At 41.8% G+C, this 24,745-nt stretch overlaps 1 protein-coding gene across 4 annotated transcripts in view; it reads left to right on the top strand.

Moving 5' to 3' along the window:
• Nucleotides 1-305: 305 nt before the first annotated feature.
• PRR5L (proline rich 5 like) overlaps nt 306-24,745 on the top strand; it is a 43,233-nt gene continuing 18,793 nt past the window's right edge. For 2 of the 4 annotated variants that reach the window (XM_051804143.1, XM_051804139.1), the window contains exons 1-4: nt 818-1,018; nt 13,180-13,552; nt 14,937-15,017; nt 18,438-18,486. In XM_051804143.1, coding sequence (XP_051660103.1) covers nt 13,383-13,552; nt 14,937-15,017; nt 18,438-18,486 — 300 coding nt within the window. In that variant the 5' untranslated portion in view covers nt 818-1,018; nt 13,180-13,382. The other 2 variants (XM_051804141.1, XM_051804142.1) reach the window with 2 other exon arrangements.

Genomic DNA, 24,745 nt, shown 5'->3' with positions numbered 1-24,745 from the left:
CAGCTAATTGTGGCTTTTAATCTCTTTAGGGATCCCGAATAACAAGTGATTTTTTTCCAGCAGTTTCCTGTCCGATACCTGCTTGTAGATTGTGACAGCAGAACAGAGCAAACTGCACAGGGCTGCGGCTACCAGAGGAACCTTGAACCATGAGACCAAAATAAAAGAAGCCCTATCTTTAAACGGCACATCTCCTTCCTCGTGTTGCACGACCCATTTCTTTATCTGTAGCTGGGTGCGAAGGCAAATTCCACGCCCTGAGCCGGGCCTGCGAGGAGCTGGCTGCAGGTCCAGCATCTCTCGGCCGAGTCAGCGAGACGCGGGGCCGGGGAGGCGCGGCGGGGGAGACGGAACACCCCGTGAGACCCGGGCTGGCCGCCCTTCCCCGGGAAGGGCCTCCGGAGCTCCTCCATCCTTACCCTTCCCTTTCTTTGGCTAAAGGTCAGAAGAATTTACACTTCCTGGCTCTGACGGGACAGGACGGGTCTGTGCGGGCTACCCCCACCGGGAGCGGGGTGGGAGCCGGGGGAAGCAACGCGGCTGCCCCCACTCCGCCCGGCCCGGCCGGCTCTTGCCTCGGCGGGGAGGAGCCAGCCCGGGGCAGGCTGTAGAAGCCAGGGCTGGCCAGCCGCCAGGAAGTGTAAAATCCTGGCCGGTGGGTGGCAAATTTCGCCAGATCGCGCCGAGGAGGCAGCGCGTCCATCCGTCCGTCCCTCGGCTGGCGGCGGCACGGGGCGCGGGGATCGGGGATCGGGGATCGGGGATCGGGGATCGGGGCGCTGCCGCCTCCCGCTCCGCAGCCCGGCCCCGGGTGAGTGCGAGCCGCGACCTCGGGCTCCGGCCCCTCTCGGACTGGGGGCTCGGGGCCGCCCGGCCCGGGGGCAGCGGGGCTGGCGGCGATGCCGCCGGCGGCCCGAAGGGGATGTTTGCCGGGGGGCGGCTTGCGGAAGGCAGCGGGCTGGGCCGGCTCCCCTCGCTCGGCGGTGCCTTTGGAGCACAGCGCTGGCATAAGACCTGGGTAAGTTCTCCATTTAAAAATATTAAAAATAGACCCTCCGGCTCCATAGCGCTGCCGAGTGAGTCATTTCCAAACCAAATGTCTCCGTCTAACCCTTCCCCCCAGGAGACGCAATAATTCTGAAACCAGGGGTGAAGGGCAAGAGCTTTTTCTCCCATCTTTTTCCTGAATAAATTGAATTAGCACGTAGCTGCTGCAAGAGGAGACAAAAGCCATAAGACTAGATGGCCACCTGTTTAAAGAAGTGAAGTGTCTCCACTCCTCTCTCTCTCCTCTTGGGCTTCTCTGCCACGGTGATGCCACCCGTCTTTCCCCAACACTGGGAGCTTCTCTGCCCTAGGAATATTTACAGTGCTTTCCATTTTCGTGGACATAATCTACTTTTCAGTTCTTGCAACTGCCAAACACATGTCCTGCCATCGTCTTTTCTGTGGGACATCAGCCACAGCCACACATCATTCCAGCAGTGACTCCAGTCAACACAGCTCCTGACTGTCTATGCTGAATAGTCCAAAGTACAGCTATTTTTTTTTCACCTTTTCCAATCATATGATGGTTTGTTCATGTATGTGCATTGTCTTGACTAGAGGGACTTTTTGTTTGTCAGAAACAAGTGCTGACCGTATTTATAGGTGATGCTGCAATTCTGTGGTGTGAAAGGTTTTGGTTATGCGGAAATCATCGGTACCTCGATCAGCATGCAAGACCTGTTTACATCTGGCATATAGTGCTGTGTGTGCATACATATTTAGTGTATATACCCATAGATCATATTTCATGGTAAGGCAGCGTGCACAAGACACAGAGGCTGATATGCAGACTATGTGTTTTTTTTCTAAAACAGATGCCACAGTCGAACTGTGCAGTAGCCCCTAACAGAATAGATCTAAATCAGAGGAGACAAGACATTGTGGTTTACTAATGAACTGACTTCCTTGAAAACCTGGGGGTAAAATTCTGTGCTCTGACTTCTGTGAAGAACTTTGTTAGCATTTTAACAAAAAAAGTGATCTATAGTTGAAAATCTGTGCAGCAAATTATGCCATGACAAGGATGTTAGGTTTGAGAACCTGTTCTGTGGTAGCAACCGAAAACTTAATGACATGTCTATGTAGGTAAGTGGAGAATGGTGATGTAAAATGCATTCCATTTTTTTGTTCTGCTTAGATTCAATTTCTCCTATTAAAGCTACTTACATTTTTTACAGTCAAGAGAGACCATTGTGATTGATTGACCTGTCACATAAGATACAGAGTGCTGAGAGATTCCAGCAGAAGGCATGCAGCTTTTCTTTTAGCTGTAACATGGGAGACATTCATGAACTCAGGGCTTCTACCAAAGTTCTGAACCAAAAAAAAAAGAAAATATTCTCTTATATTCCAAGACACAAGAAAAAGCAGACTTCAGATCCCAAGGAAATGCAAATTTCATAGTAATATAAGACGATGTATGCTCTTGATACACAGTTCATAAACAATGAATGGCATTCTCACTAAGGAAGGAAAGTTCTTGGGTTTGGGTCAAAAAACATCTGCTTTTTGGTGAAGCTAGGAAGAAACTTTTCCAGAGGTGGATTATTCTGTGGTTCTCTATGATGGGGGTGTCCGGAATCTCTTACTGAAATAGCTGTCAAGTCAGGTAAGGTGTGTTGCACTGAGCTCTACATGGATGTTACCTGTAAGTTGGAAGTTGCCAAGGTTGAACAGGGAAGTACAAGTGCACTCAAGCATTTATGGGAGTCTTTTTTGCTCTGTCAGGTTAATAGCAATATTTCCTTCTGGCAATTTTGCAGCAGAGTTAAGGTGACAGTTTCGCATTTGTCTTCCACCTTCAAGATAAAATTCTTTGTAATTACTTTTATTCAGTGTGTTTATGGGCTGTCTGATATCACCTGAAACTCTGATAAGACTTTCAACGTTCACTTTCAAAGTTCAGCTGGAACACAGGTAGTGTTTACTGACTACTAAGTCTCTTTTGGAAGAATTTCAATTCCTTAAATTTCCAACAACCAAAGACACAGAATAGGTGAGATATTTATCCTTTTATTTGGTATAGCTTCCATTCTTATGGAAAGAGTGGAGGAATGGGACTTGAATGCATCATCAAGGATTTAAAAGTAGAAGACATATAAGTACTAGAATTTTATCCTTTTTGTAACTCATATTCAGTGAGTTCAGTTTTCATGTGACTTTTTTAGGTGCCAGAGGTATTTGTGGCTATTTTTCTCCATAATGTACGGCCTTTTGTACTCATTGTTTCTGCTGATGTGAGTTCAAGCATAAATATACATTGACTGACTATGTGCTGGGTTCCAGGGCTTATTCAGTAGGGCATAACAACCCGTTCTTACTACACAAGATGGGCTTAAGTGCAGCTCAGAGAATGGAAGATTGTACTGAGGATTTTAGCAAAACCCCAGTTACACTAGAGCTGGCTGAGGATGGGCTGTGATGTATAAGCAGCTTCTTAACTGCCATGTTTTGTAGCCCCAGGGTTAAAAATGTGGGCCATAGTTGTGTGTTTAATAACAACAACAGGAATGTGACAACAAAAAAACAAACAAAAAGGAATAAGAATGGAGTGCAAGAAAGCACAAAGATAATAGGTTGTCATTCTAGTTGCAGCAGAGATAGTTCCGAAAGTAATTGCAGTTGCTGACTTATTATTTGATTTTGATAAAGTGTATCCTGAATGCTTTCCGATTAACATTCCTATAAAATTAAACATGTAGTTCCATTTAGACTGATACGACCTTTTTACTTCTGAAACTATGTTTTTCTCTCACTTCATGCTTCTGCCTCACATACAATCATAGAAATATAGAATGTTTTGGGTGAGAAGGGACCCTAAATATAACCTGCTTCCAACCTTCCACTAGACCAGGTTGCTCAAAGCACCATCCAGCCCAACCCTGAACAATTCCAGGGATGGGGTATCCACAAGTTCTCTGGGCACCTGTTCCAGTATTTCATCACTCACAGTACAGAGTTTCTTCCTAATGTCTAGTCTAAACCTACCCGCTTTCAGCTTAAAGCCTCTCCCCCTTTACCTATCACTACATGCCCTTGTAAACAGTTCCTCTCCAGCTCTCTTGTAGCCCCCTTTAGGTACTGGAAGGCTGCTCTAAGGTCTCCCCAGAGCCTTCTCTTCTCCAGGCTGAACAACCCCAGCTCTCTCAGCTTGTCTGTTAGGAGGGGTGGTCCAGTCCTCTGATCATCTTCGTGATTCTCCTCTGGACTCCAGCAGGTCCTTGCCCTTATTGTGTTGGGGGACCCAGAACTGGATGCAGTACTGCAAGTGGGGTCTCATAAGAGCAGAGTAGAGGGGGAGAATCACCTCCTTTAACCTCCTAGCTGTGCTGCTTTTGATGCAGCCCAGGATATGGTTGTCTTTCTGGGCTGCAATTGCACATTGCTGGGTCATGTCAAGCTTCTCATTCACCAACACCCCCAAGTCCTTCTCCTCAGGGCTGCTCTCAATCTGTTCTCTGCCTGATCTGTATTTGTGCTTAGGATTGTCCTGACTCAGGTGCAGCACCTTGCACTTAGCCTTGTTGAACTTCAAGAGGTTTGCATAGGCCCACCTCTCAAGCCTTTCAAGGTCCCTGTGGATGGCTTCCCTTCTCTACGGGGTGTCAGCTGCACCACACAGCTTGTTGCCACCAGCAAAGTTGTTGAGGGTGCACTTGGTCCCACTGTCCATGTCACTGACAAGATATTAATCAGTGCCGATCCCAATACTGACCCCTGAGGAACAACACTCGTCACTGCTTTCCACTTGGACAGCGAGCCATTGATTGCAACTTTGAGTGTGACCACCTTCAAAAAAGCATTCCTGTGGCTTGTCTGTTCCCCTCTTTTAGTTTTATGAATTTGTTTGTGAATTTCACTGCATTTGACCAGAGAAGAAGTGGTCTAAAAGGATAAAGTTTCTCTGAGCTTTGTGGAAATATATTTAGAGCCCATGCTGAAAGAATGGCTGTTTTGTAGGGGTTATCACTTCCTGCATGGGTGAAATTTAGAAGGGATTGTAATGTTAAGTTACTTTCAGGGTTTAAAAACATATTTGTTAATTCAATCCAAAGGCCTTTTCTACAGAAAGAATTTGATAGCTTACTCATACTTGTGTCACTCAGGTAATACATTCCTGGCCTGTTTTCCTCCGGTAGAGATGCACTTAGTAGTGCTATTAAACACTACTCCTGCCAGTGGAAGGAAATAATGATTTATGTGTGTATCACTTTTTTTCCATGTTTTCATGCTTGTTCCCATTTAGCTGTACTGATTAAAAATCATCTGGTAGTCAAGCAAGTTTAAGACTAGTAGATCTGGAAATAACATAGGCCACTGCACTGGGGGCCTGAGATCTTGGGAGTACTGTTTTGCTGTCAAATCAATTGAGGGTTTTGGAGTGTAAGAGCTTGAGTAAAGCCTTGATATAGAATTGGAGACAAAGCAATGGTGATTTTAAATCTGCTGTGTCTTAGTGGGTGATACTCAAAAGAGGGGTGCATATAAGTTTGCTGTTTAAAAGAATCTGTTCTAGCTGTCGTGGATTAGGACAGCACTGCAGTGTTCCATTCTGAAAGGATTGTTACTGCAGCTGTCATGGATACAACTTTATGGAATGCCTAAAATATCTGAATACTTTCAGTAATCAAAAAATGGTGATAGATCTCCTTTTTCCCCCTTCTTTTCCATCCCTCCTTTCTATTGGATTGGGTTCTTATTTTACCGAAGAGATTAAATGTATTTTTTTTCTCAAATCAGTACATCAGTTTTATGATTCTGAACCTTTGCTACATTTTTACTTCTTGCTTTTCATGGTTACATTTTTGGTGTGGTAGTTGCTTATTCAGGCAATATAATTTATTTTGACCAGATTAAACCGGCTGTTAGTGCATGTCATTCAAATTTATCTCTACCTTCATACTGGTCAGCTAAGTGATTCTAATGAGGTGTTCTCTTATTCTCCACCCAAGCATATCAGAATGTTTTGCAAACATGTGGTGCCTGTTAATAGCCATAACAATATTCTTTGGTTTTGAATTATGAGTCCTAAGAATAAAAAAATATTTTTGAAATAACACAGAAAATCCATGGTAGAAAACAAAATAACTTTGTTGTCTTAGATGCTTCTCCTATATTACAATTTATTTATTTTTCTGTGTGTTGTTTCCTATGACTGGAACCCTTCAGTTCACATTGAATTGACTTGCTCTGTGCTATTACTGATTTCTTACATCTTTTGATGAGCAATTGTACTATCATATATATAGATGTGAAGTAGCAGTCTTACTTTGATCTGGCCGTAAACTCCAAAGGGATTGGAGGGGTCTTTCAATTACAGAGACAGTTCTCAGATCATGGTGGGATATACACAAAGGTTTTTCCCCCTCGTCATATATTTCCTCTTGCTTAAAGCAGAGTTTCACTTTGAGTTTCAGGTTTGCTTTAACATCAGAAACTCAGAGCATTACTGAGTGGATAACACTGACTTTCTTTACAGAAGTTACATGGCTTTGTTATATGTTTGTAAATTTGTTTGAGATGTTTTGTAAATAAAAGCGTGGTGTGGGTCAAATCTGAAGAGGGAATATGCAAAAGATGGGGGAGGAAGACAGGAATACTGGGGTCTCTATTGTGGAGACAAGGGTGTACTAGGAAGATAAGGAAGGTGAGATCTTGTTTTGGGTAGTCCAAGTGTAGCAGTAAAATTGTTGGATATATGGTTGCATACCAGAGTGTGAACACTTTGTATCAAGACGACTGTTCTCCAGTATCTATTGATAGCACTTCTTTTACTTACTATAGTTAAAATCTATGAAGTTTAATTAAAGATAGGAGGGACCAGTAGAACATCTCTGGACTATTTATGGGGCATCAAGTTGCTGCCTTTGTGGTGGTGTAGCCCAGCAAAAGAATAATAATAATAAAAAAATAGGCACCTTTTGGTATTGAACTAACTTAGGAAAGGAGAGGTAGATCAGATTAATCCTTTTTTCTCTCCAACTCCATGGAGTAATTTGAAAGCTTCATTAAAGCACCTTAGAGGGATATTTTTGTTTGATGAATAGGATCCTGGCTTGCGATGTGGAAGACCAGGATAAGTCACTTCACTGGCTTAGCATCTTCATTTCCTCAGCCAGAAAATTGAGGTAATTATTTTTACTCTTATTAGTATACCTTCAAGAGCTCTTGATGAAAGGAGTGTTTTGCAGAACTAAGTGGCCCATCTGCCAGTGGCTCAGCCTGCCTCGGATCCCTCAGGGCCTTCCCATGGTGCAGGGTGGGGAGGGCAGGCTGGAGATGTGGGGCAGGCAATCAGGCAACCCTGGCAGCACTTGGCACTGCACAAGCTGGGGCCACCCAGGGGCTGGCAGGAGGTGTGTGATGGGGCTGCAGGTAATGTGCTTTGGCTGGCTGAAGTTCTACATTTACCATCTGGTGTGTAACCTGCACAGAGAACTTGAGGAATCACCTTGCGTTCCCCCCAGGGACAGCATCTGAGGCACAGATAAATGTCACCACTTTTCATGGTGTTTCAGGACTTGATTCAAACCATATTAAGACCAATATTTAGATTCTTATTGTTTTTGACAGGCTGTGGACTAAGCACTAAAATTTTCATGAGTCAGATAGCCAAAGGTGTGAAGGCATGAATGGATGAGGTCATGCCTTGAGACTGGACCCTAGACTGCCTCCAAACTTTTTTACACTCTTGCATTAAAAAACTTCTGAGATATATCTAAGACACAGCTTCTGATCAATGTTAACCAGAAAGAATCTTTGTTGGTTATCAAAAAAAAATCTCAATTTGATCATCTTATCTCCTTCTGAAAAGTAGACCTTATTTAATTTTAAGAAGCTGAGTAATTGGGAGCTATAATAGGAACTGAATATGTTGTTAATTTAACAATTGCAAATGCTGTCTGTGCATGCGTAATTGTGATGACCTGGAAGACTTCAAGTTATAGGTTGTGGGCTGTTTTTCCACTTTTAGTATGGGTGCATAGCAAATAAATGAGGGATTTTTGTAAAAAATAGTGTTTTCAGATCTCGTAAGTTGAACTCAAATCAAGAATTTTGCCAATCACGCTCTTTGTTAAGGACTTACTGGGCTGGAAGAAGAATCAGCTAACAAGAATCTAGTTAGTTCTCTGCATACTTTTTGTGTCTGAGGCAGGATGAAACCACTCGTTATGGATCTGTAGGCCCAGTACAGTGGAACATTTTTCTGAAGATTATGATTTTCCACACTCAAAATCATTACAAAAAATTTAGATGCATGTTTCAGTATCCAATTTGTGTATTTTGTAGTCATAAGTCATTGATGTAACAGTTGCACAAAGCATATAAAAGAGATAAATATAAGCAAGTGGATATTTTTCTTCATGAAGGGGCTAGTTTTAAGACAGAAAAAAATTAAATGGCAAAACATCAGTTATATCTGGATAACCTGTCATTCTCTATTGCTTTATTTCACTCTCCACTATTCCTTTCCCTCCCTTGTCAACTGTTTTAGAGTTACTTTTTGACTTGCAGCTTTTTGGTATGAATTTTTTGTGAAGTAGTGTTGGTGAAAGTTTTCCTCTAAGAAGCAAAACCAGCCGTAGTTGTTGCTGCCCTGTCACTTCCATTTGCAGCTTTTGCTCTGAGTCTTGCAGAGAAGATATCAGAGAATTTTAAAAGGTCTGTTCTTTCATTAAATCTCAGTTACCATGAGCCTTTTGCTTGTTTGGCCCAAGCTTATCATGAAGATTCATAATCTGGAGGAATTGCTGCCAAATTTTTCTTTGCATTATTTTTTCTTTAGCAGAGAGAGATCAAAGTAGGTGTAGCACCTGATCTTGCTTTTCCTGCAGACAGTCAGATATATTATGATCTGTTGGGAGGGAAAAGTCTATTCATGAAATTATTTTATAGTGATTTCTCTGTTGTTTTTCATGGCTAACAGAAAACAAACAATAAAAATTTCCTAGCTTCATGACTATAATGTTTTTGTAAATGTCTGTATCCATGTTTGTCTTCATGCTTGATTCTTCTCTTTAAAGATTCAGATTAATCCTAGAAGTGTTTACTCAGATGTGTTGAATTACTAGTGGATGAAATTACATTGTTGTGAGATTGACTCATCGTCCTACTGTGCTCCCTCAGTTGGGAACACTGACTTCCATCTTTGAAGAGTTTGCTCTCTTGAAGACCTGAGTTTTACACAGATGACATATCTGCCTTGTTAGAGACCTAGAGGGTTTTTGTGGCTGGATTGAGATGATGATCACGGATAAGAGAAAAAAAAAGACTGGGGGTAAGACAACTGGAAGGGAAGGGAAAGTAATACCTACCTCTTTGACTCACTCATGACGAAGTGTCTTGCCAAAAAAGATGTGCAGGATCATTTAGTGAGATGAGGAGAGTGGAATATGGTTTAGGATATATCAATTGGCAAATAGTTTGAAATCCTCTGATGCCATTTAAAGAATTATCCCAGCAGCTGGAGCATATGGCAGCGAAAGATTATCTTGGTGTGGCTATATGTTTTATGAAGTTGCTGTACTTCAGTCTCCAAGTCTTTATATCTTTTATAATTGATGTGAGAGTGTTGCTTGGTGGTTAGAACATGCTGCATCCTGGTGTCTCCCATCATTCTGTGTAAAAAGGGAAAAGTAATTGCTTCTCTGGAAAGCTTTTTCTAGTTCTGTGGTTGATAATATGACTGTGATTATTAGAAGTAGGCTTTATTTTGTGTTCTTCTAAACCACTTTAATCTTAGGAAGAGTAGATTGCAGATGTGAAGGAATTTGGACTGAAAGCCTCTAGGAGAACAGTGTTGTTGAGCATTTCTGCATAATTCTATGAGAGTTTTCACAGCAAAATGAAAAGGAAAATTGTTCCTTGCTGTACTCAGCATTTTGCTAAATACTGTTCATTCCCAATAGCTAAAATAGCCTGAATACCATGAGGGCTTCTTACTAACCTATAACTATGTTAATGCCTTTCTCGCCACAGGGGTAGTTTCTCCCCAGTAAAAAGCCAAAAAATTGCACACTGCAGAATGCACACCACAGATATTGCCAACAAACTGCTACTGCAACCTCCCTGTGAAAACGAAGCATTATTAAAAAGGCTGCCTTGCTTCGGGGAAAACTTTCAGTGGAAACTAGTTGCTTTGAAAGGAAAATCTGGTATGATGGAAGCGTTTGATTGGGTGCTTTGTTGACCTTTGGATGCTCAGTATCTGCAAAGTACATGTGCCAAAAGTCTGTTTTTTTAGTAAATGCTCTGTTACTTTTAGCTTTATGGAACTCTGAAAATAATTTAAATAGGCTGTGGGCATGGGGAGAGGATGGTCTTTCTCACAGACTTTGGCATTTCCAGTTCTGATAACACGAGGGCCAGTTATGTTTGGATACCATTTGGTGGTTAGCCTGTCTTCAAAGTAACAGTTTGGTGTGCCTGTCATTTAGTAGTTAGATAAGATTTAGATTTGAGTTTAGATACGATAGGAGAGATTTGTATATTTGAGTCCTGAAAAATGAAAATAAAACTCTGAACCAGGTCCTAAAGCCGAAGATCTTGTCTGAAATTCCTAATGAGGTCCTCAAGTAAGGTTGACTTGACTGTAGTATGGCATTGCAGGCTGCTTGGGGGAGGAAGGGGCAAGAGAGGTCTCTCATCTACACTTCTCAGACAAAAGTTAGTTATTATCTGTCCTGGTGACTTTAACAGATATTAGGGAAAATGACATGTATGTTTCCGTGAACTTAAGCACATTCCATAGGTAAGAAGTGTACAGAAAATTCATTGTGAGGCCTGGTGTAATACCATGGTTCTGCTGTGTGGAATTCATCTTTTAGACCCATAGCTCAGGAGAAACCTTCCTGGTTGTGGTGTTTTACTGCTTGCACAGAATGGGCCAAAGAATTTCCTACACAAATTTTACTTTATTTATATTAAGGCATAGAGGTTGTTCTAGTTATTTACATTTCTGAATTTAAGCTTTCCCTTTACAGTTTAATATAACTGAAATATAAATGTATCTTTATAAAATCATTTTGCTACTGGGGAGAAAGATGCTTGTATGCGCTTATGGCACCTGGAATAGTGATAGGACAAGGCTTGTGGGCTAGCACATCTTAACCATTGCTTTCTAGACCTGTTAAATGCCTACAAATGATCTAAAATAACATTTATACTGCATTTTATAGCTCTGAAAGTGGAAGGTGTCCCTGCCCATGGCAGGGGGATTGGAACCAGAGGATATTTAAGGCCACTTCCAACCCAAACCATTCAATGTTTCTATGTGTAAAGATTCTTCAGTGACAAATTTGACAGTGTTGCTGGGAGAAATGAGCTGTCACTCATTCAGCTCCTCATGCTGTCAGCTTTGGAATTGTAGATGACAAACAGTGGCACAAGCTCTTGTTTTGCAACAAAAACAGCCATTATACTTGCACTTTGCCTCGTGGACACCTTTTGGTCTGTTGTCAGAAGAGCCTGCACTCAGCTCTCCAAGGTATTGTAGCTTCTTTTCCTCTGGTGATTTCTGATGTGGTTACTGTTGTCAATAGAGAAATTGCTGGCAGATTGAAAATGTGTGGGCAATGTCAAATGAATTGTTGCTTAAAAATGCACACAGAAGATCCTGATGATTTGGTTGTACTAGTTTACATTTATTCTTAATTTCTAAAAGTTACGACTTCTTTTTTTTTGTAATTGGAACAGAGCAGCCATAGAATCAACAGATTGCTGTCCTTTCAAGCAAAGACAGTTAGGGCTAAGCTTATTTCATGAAAGACTATCTGGGCTTTGTCATCTCTGAAGACAGCCAGGAGTTGTCTAAAGACAGAAAAAAGTTGCATTTGTAGTCATGTTCCAGTTCCACAGAGATCTCTGAAAGCTGTATTTAGCTAGTGAGGGAATAACAACCATATTTATTTCTTGAATAGCACTAAGAATGATAGTATCACATGTTCCGGTGCCTAAAAATGAAACGGTTTCTCGGTGTTTTCTCCTTTAACTTCCCTATTGGCAGGGCATGTGGTGCCTGTGGCACAGCAAGAGCCTTGAGGTGGCTTTGTGGTGGTTGACCAGAATCTGACAAGGCCATGGAGAAGTGGGCTAGCAAAGTGAGCTCAGTGTGAAATGGGGCTGGCTGGGTGGGAAGAAAGCTGTTGTCATCCATGTAAGAGTTAATTATAGTTTGGGTGGTGGAAAGAGTTTCCTGGAGCTGAATGCTAGTCAAATTAGAAACACTGTGCAGATATACAGCATTTATTTGCCTGATCATCTCTCTTTTTGCCTCATGCTGAAGGTGTAGTAGAAATGGGAAGATTTTCCCTTACATCTTTCATGTGCAGTTCAGTTACTCAACTTTTTTGTTTAGTTTTTTTCCTCTCTCTCCTGCCTCCCACAACTCATTCTCCAAACTGCCAACTACAACTACGGCTTGTAATAATCTGAAGTGGGAAGATTTCAAAGTACAGAAGCTTTGCCAAAGTTTTTTTGTGGTTTTTATCCAAGATCACTTCTTCTATTTCTGTGGTTTACTTGGGACTGCATATTCATCTACATGAAGATGATGATCAGAGTGGAAAATACAGGCATTTCGTAATTGGCCTAGCAATTACTTCTCATGCTGTAGAAAAATCACAGACATAAAAGTCATATTTACTCTCAAAATATCTGCTTGTCAGAACCCACTTGCAAAAGCTCTCCATCGTATCCTTTCTGTAGTGAACTGATAACAAGTGGGTTTATTCCTTTGCACAACACTTCTCAAAAAAAAAGCATTGTGTTTGTTCATCTTTTCTTCCATTGCTTATCTTTTGTTCTTTTCTAGTGGAATAGTTTTCTCTTTCTCCAACTACTACTATTTTATATATAGGCTAAATGGCTAACTCTTTTTAAATGTATTTGTAAAGTGCCTCTGTCAGAAGACTTTAGGCATCTCTGTTCTTGTATCTCTGCAAACTGAAATCAAAAGAGAGATCATATCTGTATTTCTGACTGGTTGTGTTGGGTCATTATTTAAGGAGCAAGATGGGAAATGGGGCTGCTTGAGAACTCTGGAAGATTTGCCCAAACTTGCTGTTAATGGCACAGGATATTTTCATCCCTCTCTTCTCTGCCTTACTCTTTTCCTTTCTTTTTGCATTGCAGGACTCCTTCAGCTTCTTCATCATAATGCAATACATGCCCATGTCAAAACCTGACACTGTGTGGAACTGCTGGTCCAAGGCTGACTCTTTGTTGCTGTTGACTGAGTCCTTGGGTTTGAAGTTTCATTGACATTGCTGAGATTGATGCTTGGACCTTCAAGAGAAGAGACTTTCTGATGGTCCTGCTCCACTCCACCTGACCCTATGAAAGGAGGGTTCACTGTAGCTCCGTCCTTTGCTCTCCAGTTCCACAGGATGGGTTCCTTCAGAAGGCCCCGACCTCGCTTCATGAGCTCCCCTGTCCTCAGTGATTTGCCTCGGTTCCAGGCAGCCCGGCAGGCTATGCAGCTCAGCTCCAACTCTGCCTGGAACAGGTGAGCAGGATCTACCTGGGCTGAGCTCTTCCCCTGCACCAGCTCCACAATAAGGGCCATGTGTGTCTTATCTTTGTGCTTCACACCATTTATAGCTAATCTCGTCTGTTTATAAGCATGCCTGAATTTTTGGCATGCCTAAATTTTGCTGGTATTGAAAGCATCCATGGAGGTGAAAAATTTAGAGCTAGTAGTGTTCAGTTGGTTTTGGCCAATGCTGTTCAGTGGTACTGTCTTGAAGTAAAGAACTATTTTTTGTTAACAGTTGCATTTTTAAAGAATCCTTTAGGAAAACATATTCCTCGTACCATAATAAATGTCTGTTTCTTAATTCACAGAGACATTTATTTGCATATTATGAAGGTTTTATCACAGTCAAGTTCCTCTGAAAACTACTAAGCTTGTGGCTTCTACCAGCATTTCCTACTGACAACCAAATCCTGTCTGCAGTGCATGCCATACAGCAATGGTAACTGAGAAAACAATGTGAAGAGTGAAGGCTGAGATGTCCTGTGTCCTGATCTGATTTAATGCTCTGCTGATAGCAAAAGTGGGTGTTCCCACCTTCTGCCACCCGGACCTGCTCAGTGCTCTGCAGACCCCTCTCTCGTGCTGACCAGCTCAGTTTACCAATGTCGCACAAAAGTGGCCTGGCAAAACCACTGCAGTTTTGTGCCATGACAGTGAGCTGAGGTCTGTGAAGCATGCAGATGCCATAACTGGCCCACAGAAGAGAATGTCCATTAAGGGAATGACACCTGCTCTTATTAGCCAAGGCAAGCCTTTAGACCTGCTAAACCACTTTATATGCTGTCACTTCATGACTTCCTCTATGCTGGTGAGAGAGGTGTGGATTAGAAGATACTCAAACAGCTTCTTACAGGCATTAACAGGGCTTAAGCTTGGGTGTGACTTAGGTAATACTCACTTGCAGAATGTCTTCCAGCACAGCCAGGGTCTTGACAGATGCTGCAGATTGGGTGGTTCCTGCTAGCATTACTGCATAATGTAGTGTGATGTGTTTGGCAGATATTACCAAAAATTTGTGTCTCCTCATAGCAATTAACCTGCAGCACACAGCAAAGATCCCCTAAACAGTTGCATTCAAGATATATCTGGCATGAACAGTGTCCCTCTAATGACTTTCCTTTGCTTACTCTAGACAGAACTGGAGGTTGATTCTGCTCTGTCTCCCAGGACAGATGTAGGTAAATAAGTGATGATTTCAAGGCAAGAAAGAGTGGAAGTATTTAAGGGCAATTAACTTCTCCACCTGGTTATAACCACTTTGATTTTGGTGTCTAGCTCACACTGTGCTCTGTGTTAAATGATACTGCTGGCTGTTATTTATGGATGTTGTACCGTCTCATTTCTTTTTTGACAGTGTTCAAACAGCAGTGATAAATGTGTTCAAAGGAGGAGGCTTGCAAAACAATGAACTTTACACCCTCAATGAAAATATCAGGTATGTTGCTGAAATGCATGAAAAGGGATTTTGTTGCTGCTTGTTTGGTGTTTGCTTGGGTTTGTTCCCTTACAGAACCATAGTTAGAGGATATTGGTGGGAGGAGCAGGGGTCAAAGCAAACTTAAGTACAGTTTTGGGATTTCAGGCTAACTTGCTTCTTTTTTGCTATTGGGTGAAGTGAATGGCATGGGGTACTTGGATAATGTTTCTCTGACTTGCATGGATATGTAGCTTTAACAAGGACAGCTTGTTTATTGACTCGAATTGTAAGGATTTTGTCTCTTCCTGGGCACTACACCTCTTCTGGCTATTTTTACATATTTTTATCACGGAAATTGTGAAGATAGTAACATCTCTTTTCTAAAACCAAGCTTCTCAGAACTGTGGAGTGTTTAAAGCAAACCACAGCATTTCATTTAACAGGTTAATCTTCACATGATAATTGCACAGCAAGACCTGAAAACATGAACCCTAAAGATAAAAAACCTAAAACCCTAGCAAACATTTTCTGTCACTGATGCTAGTGATGGTTAAGAGTATCATTTTCTTTTAAAGGTAGGTTTCATGATTATCTGTGGTTTCATTCTGATTAGTTGGAAAGTTTGATTAGCAATAGATAGGGCTGCAGAGTAGATAAAGAACAATTTATTCTTGCCTTGGTTCCAAGTGCTGCTAAGAGGAGTATTGTCAGGGCTCATGGATGTAGGTTTCTTCTCTTCTCTTTACCACTACATCTGTATTCATTCATCAAGAGTACTGTCTCTGCTTCTCCTTTTGTAGACTCTTCCCCCACCCTTATTGCATGTTTTCTGAACTCCAAGATTCAAATGGCAATTTGAGCTAAGCATATACTGAACAGCACTCTAAATTACCCCTTTCCCTACTTTCAAAATAAATGAGGCTATCAGTGCAGGAGACTCTGTCCGACTTGGTCTGCTCCCAAACCAGAAAATTTAATATAATTCCTTTTGAGAGTTGAGCAAGGGCAGCATTTCATACTTTAGTGGTACTTTGGTGTGTTTGGGTCAGAAGTCCTCAAGTTAGGTTTAAGTACTTGGAGCAGTCTTAATTCTCCATGGGATGTCTATTTCTGGGTGTGAAAATAAAAACAAATGTAATAAGGCTTGGGAAATACCTTAACCCATAGCCTTTTAGCAGACTTGGGGACTGGGTTTGGGCTTCTTGACTTGTCTGCCCATCTGTTGCCCATGGCCGTACCTGTATCCTGCTGTACCCCCAACCTTGCAGGGAGGCAGTACAAAGGGCAGAATTGCTGCGGGGTCTGGTCTTGGCCCCAGTGGCTGAACCATGCTTCATGTTGGTTACTGAAGTGAATCTAGACTGTCAAGAGTCAGGCAAAGAACAGGAAATTCTTTGTGAGCTGTGCATCCTTTGAAAGCAGTGCTGATGGTGGAAGGGGAAATGCCCTCCTCCACAGACGTGCACTCCTAAGCAATACTTGGAAGCACTCACCTTGACATACACGAGTAATGTTCCTGCAGGTGCCCTGAGCATTGGTTACATCTCCAAATGTCATTCTTTAAATAGACCATTTAACATTCAAGAAGCTCATTAGTGTCCATCTAAGGAGTGAAGAACATGCATCTGCATTTATATTTGTATGAACACCTGCAGCCTTGCACCTGTGGTTCTTGGTGTAGCTCCCAACACAGTGTTAGCTTTGTGTGTGTGAGGTGAATCTCCAGCTTGACATTGGGCAAAAAGCCAGACCTGTCAGACAGCCAGCTTTTGTGTGACATTAGATCGAGCTGGTGCATTTTCCTTTTTTTGTAGTTCTCCATTCAGCTCCTTGGTTATAGTTAACAAATGCAGTAAGAGACTCTCAGATTCTGTGCAGTGCTTAGTTGTTTGACAGTGAGAAACACAGGAGAGTTTTAAAAGAGGACAGTAATGACAGGACCAGGAGATGAGCAGGTGGTAACATTTTGCTCTGGATTACTGACACCATGTTTTTATCTTCTTGTGATTTGATACCATGTCACTGGTATGTTTGTTTTTTTTTTTTTCTGCTCTGAAAGTCAGTTGTGACAGCAAGAGGAAATGTAAAAAATGCCACTGTAAGATGTAATTTCAGGAAGCAGGAGGCCATGATTAAGAGAAGATCCTTCCCCTGGGTTTTCTCTAAGGTGCAAGCCTCTGGTTGCTGGTCTACCTGCATGAGGCAAAGTCCTGCTGGGCTTGTCAGTCAGCTGATGGAGACCCTGCCAGGTTTGCCTGAAGCCAATGGAAAAGCTTCTGGCAAATGGACCCCCAAAGATTTATTTGGTTTGTTGATCTCATAGAAATAAAAATAGAAATGTGCTTTGATTTGGATAGGTGAATATAACCACTGTGGGAGAGAAAGAGTAGAGGCATATTGGCCTGCGAATAAATGTAGAAGCATTTAGGAAATGGTTGTGGAGGGAGGTTGTGGTCAAATTTTACTTTGAGAAAAGATTAGAAAACAGTGATGTAGTTTGTTGGTAAAAACCCAGCCTGAGAACTGGATGGTCACTGATTCAAATGTTATTTTTGAGCACTCTTGATTATACTTCATGTTGGTAAAAAGCAAAACTCTTAGAACAGAAAAAAATTCACAATGTTTGGCAGTGTAAAGTGTTGGGTGACTTTTAAGTTTTAGGAAGAATTTATGCTCAGTCACTGAAAGATGAAAGTGCAAATGTACTGAACTTTGTAAGTTGTATTTTTAATGCTTCTTCTAATGTAAGACAATCCTGATTTTTATATTGATGTTTTGAAATACAAATATGTATTCGAATTTAAAACTTTTATCACAGCCTAATTTAAAAGCCAACAATTTCAATTAGAAAGACTTCTTTAGAATGGTTTCTGCCCACATGTATTTAAAACATCTCTTGTTAAATTTCTAGAATCTCCTTCTTGAAAAATATGCCTTCTCTTTTATTTTTTGAAATGTGGTAGTCATGGGAAAGCTGCAGCTTCTGTTTCATTTTTCCTCTCCTTATCCTCCCACCTTCTATTTCCAAGAGAAAAGGAAGCAAAACATTAGAGAGATATGCTATATTCAGTGGAATGAAAGATGTCTGTTTAAACAAAAAAGCAGAAAAATTTATGGATTTCGATCTAAATAACTTTAAATTTTCTCCCCAGCTTTCTGTTTGTTCAAGGGGATAAATGTTTTTGGGTTATTTTTTGCTTGTTCTAGATGCATGTAGACTTCAGAGAAACTCTTTTGTTCCTTTAAAATTTAACAATAGCCTTTGTGGGCACTTGCAAAATATATATCTAACTGTAAAAGAAGTCTAACTGTGGCCAAAACGACACATTCACATATACTCACATATCTTTGGTATTACTGGTAGTAAAGTGCAGATATACCTGTAAAAAATGACCAGCAATGGCTGCTACTTCATGGCTGCATTTGTTTTGTCTACAGACGGCTGCTGAAGAGTGAACTTGGATCCTTCATCACAGATTACTTTCAGGTACTGCATGATTTCCTTGCTTTATTTTGAGGTTTGCTCTCTTCAGCTTTTTAACCTATAAAAAAATTAGGACACCTTTTTACATTCATGTAGCCTACGTTTTTCATTTTTGTTTTGCTACACAAGGTGATGGAGGTACTGGACTTTTTAAATGCAGGCCATATAGCCTTGGGAGTAACCACATTTATGGGGGTGTGTGCAAAATTAAGGATAATCTTCCTTTGCACGTAAGAAAGGCTGCTAGTAGCCTGCCAAGATCAAGAAGGAATTCACTTGAATTTTTTTAAGAAGATGGGATCCCTTTTCTCTAGAATAGAAAATTCAGAATTAGGTCTTCTGCAACAGGGGCCAGCAAAGGGACAGAGAAATGATAACAGCTGCCTGGAGGCAGGAGGGGGCACAGAGAAGGAAGTTTCTATCAGCAGGAAATCAACCTGGGTACTTTTTGCTTTTTAGTCCCACAAATATAAATGCAACTTCTGAAAAAACAAAATATGAAGGATGAGGGAAGACTTGAACAATCACAAATGTAAGTGTTGCTTTTTCCTGATACTGTCCAGATAGACAGACATGTAACCACATGAAAGCCTGCTGGATGATTTTGAGAAAGCACTGATGGCTTTCAGTGTTTTAATTTGTTCAGTGTAGCATTGATTAAAATAAAAGACACTGCTGGAAACAAGAGGGTTTTTTCCCTTTGAGTAAGAGAGAGACAGAAAATTTCAGTACTTTCTGAAGCGGCTGACGCTGCTTTGTACTGTGCTAACAGCTTAAAGGAGGAAAAAGAAGACTAGTGTTGTTTCCTATCAGATTACATGATTTATTAGATTACAAGACTTAAAAAAATCCCCTGCTGTGCCAGCAAGTGAGAAGCAAACTCCTACCCCAGAGGTAGTTATGTTCCACTTCCTCAGACCCTCTCTGCACAAGTTGTTTACTGCAAAGAGGTGGCTGCTGGTCTTGTGTGGCAGGACGTTTCCTAGAGCCTGAGAGGGGTCTGGCAGCAGCCACTGGCACTCAAATTTAATTTCTGGGTTATTTTTGCTCAGTGTTGCAAGGAGTAACTTGGCATCCATCAGACTTAGCCTGAAGTAAAACTCTCAGTGCAGGCAAGTCGTGAGACAAACTGTGAGATAAAGGCTATTGTTAGAAATGAGATTTTTTTCCTCTGTGAGGTAAGATGCAGACTTATTTCTGATTCTAGACTAACAGCACATGACAGTGATAAAAGCTATCACTCCCTCCTGAATGTCTTTCCTCAGAAACCCTAGGACCATGGAGTGGATGAAGAACCTTCACATGCCAAAGAAGGGCTGACAACATTATTTCATTTGTCTATGGGCTCTGTTTCACTGCTGATGCCAGTGGATTTATGGCAATACTGTGCCATCAAAATGAGCAGAGTTCAGTCAAGCTGCTGATTTGGCTGAAAAGTAACCTTGAAAGAAAAAAATAAAGTTTTCAACTACTTCCTCTGACGTGTTGTGGTCATCACCTCTGACATGGGGGAGGTGCTGGCAGTGGGTCACCAGTATGGGGAGTGGAGTCTTTCGTCTCTGACTTCCTCCTCCGTCTGTTAAAGCCCACTGAAAGCTATCCCAAGAACCAAGTTTTCTGTCCTCTTAGGTTGAAATGGATCCTGAAGGTTATGCTGTCTGTTTAGCCAGGCAGTTTTAAACATCCTAGCAGCAATTAGAGTAACTAACTGAATCATGTAATATTTAGATGTGATAAACTGTCCTAAAGGTTTTCCATTTCTTATGCCACAGCACTTATAACAGGAGTCACTAAGATAATGTTTAAAATCACATTTGCTTTAAGAGTTCATGATTTTACATTATGTATATTTTATAAACTCACACATGCACATTTTTTTCTAACCACTGAATATACAAGACTAAAATGGAACATAGCTTTTATAGTGAGACAAAGCTACCTTTGTGATCAACTTGACTTGATTACTCACAAGTCCTTTTCATCAACACTCATGCAAATTAACCATTTTTAGCTCCTGAGATTGCTAAAAGAATGTTTAGGAAATGGCCGGAGTTTGTTCAGTCTTTTTCTGCTACCAAACCATCACCATACCAGTTAGTGAGCCTGTTGTCTTTGAAAGAGAAATATAATTCCTCTAAGGGTTTCAGTGCAAACTCAGATGTTTCATTCTGAAGGAGAGTTGTGTTTATAGATCTGCTGCTTTAGTAATCCTCCTGTATATACAATCCATCTCCTTGGATAGGAGTCTGAGTGTAAATGCTAGATAGTTGGGATTTGCAGTAGTTGCTGCAGATCTGCCTTAAAGCAGGGCTTTGTTCTCCAGATTTTTCAGTACTGACTTTGCCCATTAACTGATTCAAGTTTCCTGCTGCTGAAAAGGGACACTTTGCACCCACCTCTCTGTTCAATAACCCAGTAGGTCCCCATTTGCTCTTGCTGCTGGGTTATTTTGCTGGTGGTCAGCTGAACAACAATATGGAGAAATCCTATGACCATGGAAGATAAGAGGCTGGGATTTGAAGGAACAGGGTGTATTGGTGATTGGGACTTTTCTGGTGCAGCTGTACAATTTTTCAGATAAACTCCCTTCGTTTTCCCGTTCTCTGACTCTTGTGTTTGTGGAGAAAATTTTTTAAATATAAAACTAGTGAGTGTTGATAAATTGATGCATTATCAGCCTGATTCTGCAAACAGCCTGAAACAAAGCTTTTGGAAAAGATGAACTGTTTCTTTTCACTCTCTGGGGGTTTGGTAATCTTGAAACTCACGAGGAGGGAAAAAAGCAAATGCATTTATGCATATTAACTGTCTCCTCCTAAGGTGGAGAGATCTGATCCCTTCTCAGGCACTGTAACCTCTCCCAGAATACACAGGCTGCAAATGCAGAAAGTCAAATGCCCAAAGCTGATGCCTCTTCAGCCTATGTCCACTTTCTGCACTGGCAGAGGTGGTAGGTGAGGAACGGCAAGTGGACTGTATTCCATTATTTAACTCAATGAGAGCTTTGATGTCTTAAAATCAGAAGCAAACTGTTATATAATTTCCAGCCTGCTGCAATGGAGAGCCACCGGAGGTGGCAAGTCCTGACTCAGAATTAGACTTGGCTTTCTCTTTGTATGTGAAGCCACAGAAACTGTAACATGCAAGCACACACATTGTGGGGTATCATGCAAAGTCAAAATAGCAAGATGATAATGGATAGCTGAAAAGTAAGCAGTGTTAGTGGTGAGGTAAGCCTGGATCCAAGCCAAAACTGATTTTATCTTCTCCCTTTGGGGCAGTTAGAAGTGGAACTGATGAACCATTCTGTGGGTCAGAGTCCCTCTCACTGTAGGTTTGCCAGCTGTGCAAGGTGGCCACAGTGGGGGGGGAAACATGCACTCCTCCCTCTACTGTGGCACCATAAAGCTTTTGCTTAGGTCCCTGCTGCAGGTTTTTCTGGGACTCCAGCCTGGAGAGATGACTCCAGGATCTCTTGTGATGCTTGCTGTCTCCTTTGAAAGGCTGCTTTGTAAAGCCTAGCTAACATCTGGAGATACCATGTGTCTGCTTAGTCAAAGGGAAAAATCTGGTGTGTGTGATGTATCTTTTCCTGATGCCAGGTTTCTATGTCTACCTGTCCCACAGCAAGGCAAGGAGATAGTTGTATAAGTTATTTCTAAATACAGGCAACACTAGCTCTTCTCTGGCCAAGTGCTGTCTCATGCCTGCTACCAGAGGCTGCAGCAGCTCAGCTGCTGCACAAGAAAGAGAATTCACACTTTTGTGATTTGCAGAGCTCAGCCATATGTCTGCAATACTCTTTTGGGTCAAGCTGGTCTTTATTATTTTATTTCTCTTCTGACTGGCTGGGAATCTCTGTTCGTGCAGGTCTGCTAGTTACTTCTGCTTCATCTGGCACTTTCTAGGACTGAGTTTTCATGGAGCAGCTCTGGGCACTCCATAGCAACTGCCCAGCTTTGTTATCATGGATGGGGTCACCCGGGAGCTCCGCACTGTTATCGAGCAGAGGACCTAATTCTGGGTAGCAGCGGCAGCAGGGACAGACGCTTTCAGGCCCCGCTCACATTAACTCTGTAGACATGTGTGAATCTCTCAAAGCATGGCATGGGACAGTGAGCCATGCCCTGGCTAAGCAGGACTCCCACCTGGAGTGGTGACTCACAGTGCAGAGTCAGGGGGCCTGGCTGTGGGATATTCCTGTAGCTGCCGCCTGGCTGGTGTGTTGTGCTCTAGGTTGTAGCAGTGTTGCCTACTTGGTCTGCCTGGTCTACTCTCCTTCTTACTCTCCTTGCTTCGCTTTCTCTCTTTAACTAGGCTTTTTTTTAATCTGTTGGGAACAAAGCCAGCTCTAAGAAGAGTAATTTTGGGATGTTATTTTGTATTTACCTTGAATCTCTTCTCCGCGTAGGATTGATCTCTCTGCTTTTGGCACTGTTTTCTCTTTTTGGAGAAAAAAGAAAGGATGGGGAGTTGGTAGTGCTGTAGGCATGAGATACTGCAGCTCACACAAATTTGCATTTTGTAAAACAGTGCCAAGAAACAGGTAGGTGTACGTGTGCAACTGACAATAACTTTGTAGAAAATACTTTCCAAGTAAGTTTGGGTGATGACTTCTTTCTCAAATTAACATCAGATTATCCACAAAACGGTGGCTATGTGTTTGTAGAAGCTGTAAAAGTGTGTTTTAGCATTAGAACACAAAGCCTCAGCTTTCATCTAGAAAAGGGGGCTGCATTTAAGAAATAGTGTAACATGCAGAAGAAAAACTGATTTTTTCGACCATCAAAATGAGGTCAATTATTTTGAATATGTTCTGGAGTTTTCTTCTGTTCCAAACTTATGTTGCTTGATGAAGTAGTATTAATGTATTAATTTAAAGGTGGCTTTTAAAAGGTATATGGCCATGTTTTCTTGGAGACATGACCAGAAAGCAAAATTTGTCCATAATTAAATGGGTGTTTGTGCAAAATTTTTTCCCCCAAAGACAATGGCTTATTTTCTATTAGCAGAAGAATTCATTTGTACCTTGCTGTGTTGCAGACATGGCTTTCAGACAAGATGTGAAGTTGCCTTTGATGGCTTGAACCTCCTTGATGGTTTCTGTGGAATTGCTGCCAAAACTACTTAGCTGTTTTTTGGCACCCTTCTGTTTAAATATACCACCCACAGCAGAGTAAGCTGTGCTAGTGGCAGGGCTGTCACCCCTTAATCCTTCCTGTTGGATTTGTCCAGAGGCTGTCACCACAATCAGGCTGCTAACAGAGCACTTTTGACAGTCAACATCTTATTTGCCTCAGGCCAAATCAGATGGGTACCATTTTGCCCAGAGTGTAGTGGGAGTGCACAGAGAAAGGAAGGACCTCCATGGTCCCCATTGGGGATGACCAGGTCCTGACAAGGTAGAGGGAGGGAGAAGGTATTTGGCACTGCCAATTTGAGACAGTAGCCCTAGTTGTGCCTGGGACAGCTTCCACCTTCTGAGCAGGTGGAGCAACTGGAATTGTTCCACTGGGTATGAATGGAGAAACTTGCCTCAATTTCTCTAACAGGGCAGGGAAAGAGGAAAATACCTGTGCCAGGAAAAAGGAAGGAATTACCAAGTGTATGTGTTTTACAATGTGGTGTGTGACTGCCTTCAAAATTTTTTTTGATTCCCAATGATTTGAGCATAGCTTACTTTAAAGAGCAGCAAGAACACATATGTTGTGGGAGGGTCTTTGCTGAGGAACAAATGAAAAGTGACTATTTTAGCTTTGAAGCCCGTCTTTCAAAACTTAGGGCATTTGAAAACTTACTTAAAGGCTTTCCCTTAGCTGCTCTGGTTAGTGGTATACCTGAAACAGCTATTGTGGTTTTCTGCACTGAGAAAATTACAAGGGTTTCAACCTGTGAGATTTCACAAGCTCACTTCTATGTGCTGCAAAACAACTCTCTCCAAATTTCTCAACTGCATGTACGTGTGGGGTGTTAACTTGAGACTTTGTTTCTCTGCACATCATTCTTTACCTTAGCAGGAGTAAGGGCAGTTTTGCACCCCCCACAATGAGCCTATAACATCCTGTGGTGTCCCAACAGCAGGGTGAGGACTTCACCCTGGGGAGCCAGGAAAAGCTGATTTGGGGAGGGAAGGGAATAACTGCCTCCCCAAGCTCACAGTTCAGCTGTAACTGGAAAGAGATGAAAGGTGGCAGATAAACTTTTTCAAATAAATGCATCCTTCAAGCTTACTTGGTATGAGTCTTTATCTGGCCTTGCTTGC

The sequence above is a fragment of the Manacus candei genome, unplaced genomic scaffold, assembly GCF_025592945.1.
Source record: "Manacus candei isolate 608988 ecotype Guabito, Panama unplaced genomic scaffold, ASM2559294v1 h1tg000060l, whole genome shotgun sequence".
NCBI classification, from domain to species: domain Eukaryota; kingdom Metazoa; phylum Chordata; class Aves; order Passeriformes; family Pipridae; genus Manacus; species Manacus candei.
This window is presented reverse-complemented; position numbering and strand designations above follow the sequence as displayed.